The following is a 5962-nucleotide window of genomic DNA, read 5'->3' as shown; positions in this document are numbered from 1 at the left end:
GGATTAAAACAACCTTGTAGTTTGTCAAAAGAAAGTTGAATTTCTTCAGTAATTTTACCCTACTAATATCGTAGTCAAAAGTGCGGTTAATGCCTTTATGAATTACTGGTACATACGAATATTTAATACATGAAGGAACTTTAAGGATCCAAACGTCCAGAGTGCCTGAAATGGAAATGGAAAATGTGTTCCCTTTGTCTTCCTAAACTCTCTCTCCCTCTCTTTCCCTCTCTCCATTTCTTTACCATTTTCTTTAAAATCCTATTTCACCTGTGTCTTTATTTATATGAAAAAGGCACCATGTACTCATCATTTCCTTGATTCGTCGACGAATGAGGCGTTGTTGTTGTTGTTGAAAATTCTTTAAAATATCAGTTAAATATCAATAAGTTCATATTTCCCGAATTGAAAAAAAAACTGATAGAGAGATATTTGATTTCAAGAAACACTAAGTAGAAACATCTTTTTTTTATATATTTTGTGAATTTTCTATTAGTTATTATTGTTCATACCAAGTGGAGAGTAGTTGGACGACACTACCGCATTTATATTTACCGAGTCATAGGTGCTCCTATAAATTAACAAATTTAATTTATCATCAGTTAAAAGAACCTTAGTTAAAATTCTTCAAGTCAATGATTTTATGACATAAAATTCATTTCACAATGAAAGGCTTTAAACTACACTACCTGATCATTGTATTTTTTGCGCCTGTAAAAAATTATGAGAAATCTTTATCATATGAAAAAAAGAGCCTCACAAAGTACTGTATATTCAAATTACAATGTATTGTGAAACCCAGAGCTTATAACATGAAACCATTATATTAAAAAAGAGCTTCAAATGGTTGAATACAATATTTTCATTTATCAATCCCAAGAGTTTATTACATGATAACATGCTACGCGTAATTTAACATACTCTTTGTCATATTCCTGGCTTTCCATAGAATGACGGAGCTGACTAAGAAGAATAACCCGGATATAATGATCAGAGTGATTCCAATGGCTAGAATTGTAATACCTAAAAATTTAAACAATCATTACGTGACCAAAAATCGTATTATAAGTAGATGGAATGTTAAACATAAAAGCTGGGAGTGAAAAACTTTAAAGCGAGGACCTTTAACCAAGAATAATGTATTGACATTGCAATAGAGATTCAAAAAAAAAAAAAAACAAAATGAACGGTGGTCGGGGTATACATGTATCAGCATTTCATAATTTTAGAAATTTTGCTTTTGAACTTAAAGTATAAATACTGCTGTATAATTTAAAGTATTTATATAAATGCTTTGATTCTTTATGTTTGTTTAATTAATGTTCACTTTGAGAATTTTTCACAAATATTGAAATATCATCATTGGCAGACAGAGTGCTTCAAATTCAAACTCGTTCTTTGCAATTATGGTCTTGGCGCAGTGAAGCGTGTTTTTCGAGCAAGCACATAATGCAATAGGGGACCTCGGAGCCTCATGGGCGACAAAAAAGTCAATATCTTCACAATTTCTATGAAACTAAATCATCTGATCATTTATCCCTTGTACACGTATCATCAGATTTGTGAAATATAATGCACTACAGATATGTTTTGGCTGAATATTCAGTATAGACGCAATTGTCATGTTCCAGTATCAATATGTTAGAACGAACTTTTTCCCTTTGATGACCTTGACCTGTCTTGAAAGAATTTTCCTCTTTGCTTCTCTTAACTGCTTAAGCAACTCTCAAATATATTTTTTTAAATGCTCGCCATTGTCATCAGGATGGCATTGGTTGTAATCGGCGAAACTTCTGATCTCCTGTTGTGTGGATTCTTCAGGTGGTGTTCCAGAATATGTGATCACCTCCATTCTCTGGGTTATCGTTTCAAACCCCATGCTCTGGGCTTTTGTTTTTAACCTAGCTCTCTGGGTTGTTATTTCTGTAACAAAGCGAACCTTTAATATGTATATTTATAACAGTAATATATGTTAAAACAACCGTTTTTCTTAAATATTTTTAATTTTGATAAAAAAAAAAAGGGTTGAGGTGATTTTTTTAATGGTATTTGGGATTTTTGGCAATTTGGGAGAAAATATCCCAGAACCAGTATTGGGATCAGAGAATGCTTAACTAACAGGACTAACTACTGTCAAAAAGAATAAAGTCCTAAAGGACCCGTCAATATTTCTTATCAGGCGGGTAATACGGGTGTAACAAAATGGGGGGAAGTCTCAAAAACATATCTTAAAGAACAATAAAAGAGTATGCCCCAGTTTAATATTGTTTGAAAAAATCAAATTCATAAAATGTAAACTTTAATCATCAGTTTATAATCAGTTTTAATCACAGAGGGATTTGTATGGCACATTATCCATTGTGTTGCAAAATTGTTGATATTCTTCTCTCCAGAAATAATTGTTTGGGACATTTAAAAGTGGTCATGGATATGCGATAAGAAATTAAAAAAATTAAATGGAATAAAGACTATCAGCCACATTTTTTGAAATTGCGGGAATATGAGGTACCTTTGAGCACTTGGTACAAACTTTGAAAGTCTAATGTAATTAATAAAAAAAATACATATTGAAATGAAATCAAAACCCAAATAAAACAGATTTGGGGGAGAAGAGAGTTTTTGTTTCTGATATTGTTGGAAGACTTAAAGGTTCAAATAAAGCAGTCACCATCACGTAACGGTCAATGTCCAATATAAATTTTTTAAACTAGTTTTGGGAACTCGGCAGTCAATACTTCTGCCCTGTGGACACGATTTTTATAATTCTGCACTAAATTTGATTGATTATTGATCGATTTTTTAACATTTCGTATTTAAGTCTCAAAAGTTTGTATATATAAGTATTATTAAATGCAGTAGTCTCTTGATTGTCTCTTTAAGTGTGTTCGATAGATGACTCTTCTCGTTAAAATCACACCTTAACCATCTGTAATACAACGCTTCTGATAGCAGTTTAAGGTTCATCGATACCCTGATAAGAGAGATGGCCCTTAATGACATAAAAGTCTATTATTTCTTTATAAATTTGTCAAGTTGAAATGTCTTTTTTGTTCAATTTTGCACACGCGAGTATGCTATAACTTCTTGTATTTTACTTCAAAAATATATTTTTTTAATTTTTTTTTCATAAAATCTTAAAAGTTTAAGCAACTTTTATACGTGTGAGTAGAGGGTTTATGAACCTTATTTTACCTTCCTGTTCACATAGTGAAGGCAGCAGATCACTGCAGTTTTTAGACTGGATATATACAACTGATTTATTTTCCTTACTAACAGCCAGACACTCAAATGGGGCTGTTTCGTTTCCTAGAAAAAGAATAAAGCATGAGTGTTTTAAAGGAAACGACATCATTAGCATACCAGATTATATTTTTCTTTTTTACAAAAGTGTCGGTTTAATTGTGTTTTAATATTAAAAAGATATCTTTTAACACAAATCAGATAAATTATATTATACAGATAAATTAACTTCTTTAAAAACCAAATAAAGTGGAGATATAAGCAATTGAAATAGGCGAAGATAACGAAAAGAAGTGATCAACATAAAAGAATCTAATATGTTTACAGAGCATGGAAACACAGACACCTGAAAATTTCCTGATGTACGATCTGCTATCTAGGAGGAGTAAACGAAGATTTTTTTTTTCAAATGCAGTTTAGTTAATTTTAGATATACTTCTCCATTGTTTAATGTATGCATATAAAACGGAACTGCGTAGAAGATTCAGTGTTTAAATAATGAATTTAAACACTACAGTAGTGAATGATTCTTTTAATAATATGCACAAACATTAGACATTTGGAAATAATATATCAAATCAAACTGCAAAATATAAAAAAATAATTTAGTCTGGAATAAAAAAAATAGTGATTGCTTTCTGAACAACTACGAAATATTTCGCAGTTGAGTGTTTCCGAAAGTGAAGTTTATACATTTTTCTTTAAAAAGGCATTCATAGGAGTTCATTTTAATGGCAGAAAGGCACACTAAATCCGATGTTTTCAAACCGGATTCACTTTTCTTAAAATATTCACTTGTAAGTCCTTTAAAAGAAATTAAGACCGATTTCATGACAAATGTTCCTCTTCATTTTTTTTATCGAAATTATATGTAGATATGTGGTGAAAAAATATGTTCATTCATACCTGTACTCCACTGCAGTATGCTGCGCCTCGATATTCCCGTCCAAGCCCTTGTGAAGCTGGACGGAGGATTTGACAGGCGATAAAATCCGTCAAAAGAGCCCCTCAAAAGACCATCACACGCTAACACCGAGTTAGTCCAATTTCTTCGTTCTCTTTGTAAAACTAATTGAATTCCATTCATGCCTACGAAACAAAACATTTTCATTTATGAATCGTTTATTTTTTACTCATATCAACTGGGAGGCTAAATATATAGTTTACAAATCTTGAATATAGAAATACTTAATTGTAAGTAAGAAAATAAAGTGTTTCCAGAGCATCCCTCCAGGGAGAGGGCTAAAATTGGATATGCCTCCTGTCTAATCCCATGTACTTTTATTTGTTAATAAAATTTTGTCTAAATGAAAAAAGGTGTTCTCAGAAATGTTTCTGAATTATCAATCAATAAGAAGAAAACAACCATTCAAAAATCAGTCATAAAAAGTCTAAAGGTAAATCCACAAATGAAATTTCAAAATTTGATGTAAAATTACCCAATGTATTTTCAAATTTATCTGTTTTACACTTCTGTTCGTGAATGTTAATCTGCCTAGAGAAACACATGCTTGTCAAGTCAAACATTACTGTACTAAAAACTGTTCTTATTAATCGACAAGAGAGCACCTCATTCAGAAGTGGTTGTATCGTCTGTTGTATTTGAGCTGTTTTAGATAAAATACTGAACACAGATAGTGTTATATGCATGTTAAAGAGGCTGGGTGGTCGTGGCCATTTTTAGACTATTTCTATCTCCTATAGAAGAAGAGCTCCATATAAAGATATACAAAAATGATACAATTTTAAAACTAATATGTATGATATTTTCTTTGATTTTTCTTTTCAAATGATAGCTGACAGCTAAAGATATCATATCTAAAAAACTTAAGTTATATCTGGTGGTTAATCTTTTATTAATTTGTTGACTCCCAGCCTCCTTAAAGAAAATCAGAATATTTGCATTTTAAAATGGAATGGATGATAACGGCATCTTTACTGATTCTTACCTTGTAGATAACTAAATTGGTGTGTTTGGTATTCTAAAAAGCCTCTGTCGCTAAAGAAGTCCATTTGTGTATTTTCATATAATTTCGTGTTACAACTTAATATCTTTGATTTTAGTCGCAGATAATTGTTACAAACGCATAGCATATACTGAAAATGTAAGAAAATTTAACATGATGGATATCCATTCAAATTATATCACTTGGTATGTGTTTTGCTCTCTCTCTCTCTCTCTCTCTCTCTCTCATTAATTACATTTAGTGAAATTAATTTAAGAAAAGAAATAATTTTTTTTTCAATGAAGGAAAGTATATACAGTAATTGTGCCAAAAAATATTAAAATCATTGGATTTAGTTCGTGAATTTGTGGACACATTTTGTTGACATAGGAGTACATTATAAACTGTCATAAACTTTATCATGATTATCACAATGTTTTGTTAGAAATATGGGAAAACAAATTTCCTGATTTCTTTTTTATCAAATATTTGGTATATAAAGAATGGTCTTAATATATTTTAGAAGAAGAAACTTTATTATTTCTTGAAAACTCACTGACAAAGCAAATCTTGACCCATTACAAAAATTGTAGCAGTCATACACTGGTTGAGTGGTGCTAGTTAGGTAAGTTTTTATTTCCTTGGTGTCATTGGTAATTTCTATGCAACCTATGATAAAGATTTTTAAAAAAGATTAAATGAGAGAGAAAACGAAAGCAGCTGAAATGCGTTGATTGCATGACATGTATATCATAAAAATTATACTCTGAAACACA

The 5962-nt window shown here is 30.9% G+C and overlaps 1 protein-coding gene and 1 long non-coding RNA gene across 2 annotated transcripts; both read right to left on the bottom strand.

Annotated features, from left to right (window-relative positions):
• Window positions 1-325: 325 nt before the first annotated feature.
• LOC134234287 (uncharacterized) lies at window positions 326-1654 on the bottom strand. The gene is made up of 4 exons (XR_009985150.1): window positions 922-1654; window positions 690-711; window positions 513-571; window positions 326-361 (listed from the first exon to the last, which is right to left on the bottom strand). It is a non-coding gene; the product is annotated as an uncharacterized LOC134234287 (long non-coding RNA).
• A 72-nt stretch (window positions 1655-1726) lies between these two features.
• LOC134234286 (uncharacterized) lies at window positions 1727-4327 on the bottom strand. Its single transcript, XM_062716337.1, has 3 exons — window positions 4147-4327; window positions 3193-3306; window positions 1727-1923 (listed from the first exon to the last, which is right to left on the bottom strand). The coding sequence occupies exons 1-3, from the start codon at window positions 4325-4327 to the stop codon at window positions 1727-1729; spliced, it is 492 nt and encodes a 163-aa protein (XP_062572321.1).
• Window positions 4328-5962: the final 1635 nt, after the last annotated feature.

The sequence above is a fragment of the Saccostrea cucullata genome, unplaced genomic scaffold (genome assembly GCF_032062105.1).
Source record: "Saccostrea cucullata isolate Sc308-1 unplaced genomic scaffold, CSIRO_AGI_Scuc_v1 ctg4968, whole genome shotgun sequence".
Classification (NCBI taxonomy): domain Eukaryota; kingdom Metazoa; phylum Mollusca; class Bivalvia; order Ostreida; family Ostreidae; genus Saccostrea; species Saccostrea cuccullata.
The sequence above is the reverse complement of the archived record's forward strand: the minus strand, read 5'-3'. Positions and strand labels throughout refer to the sequence as shown.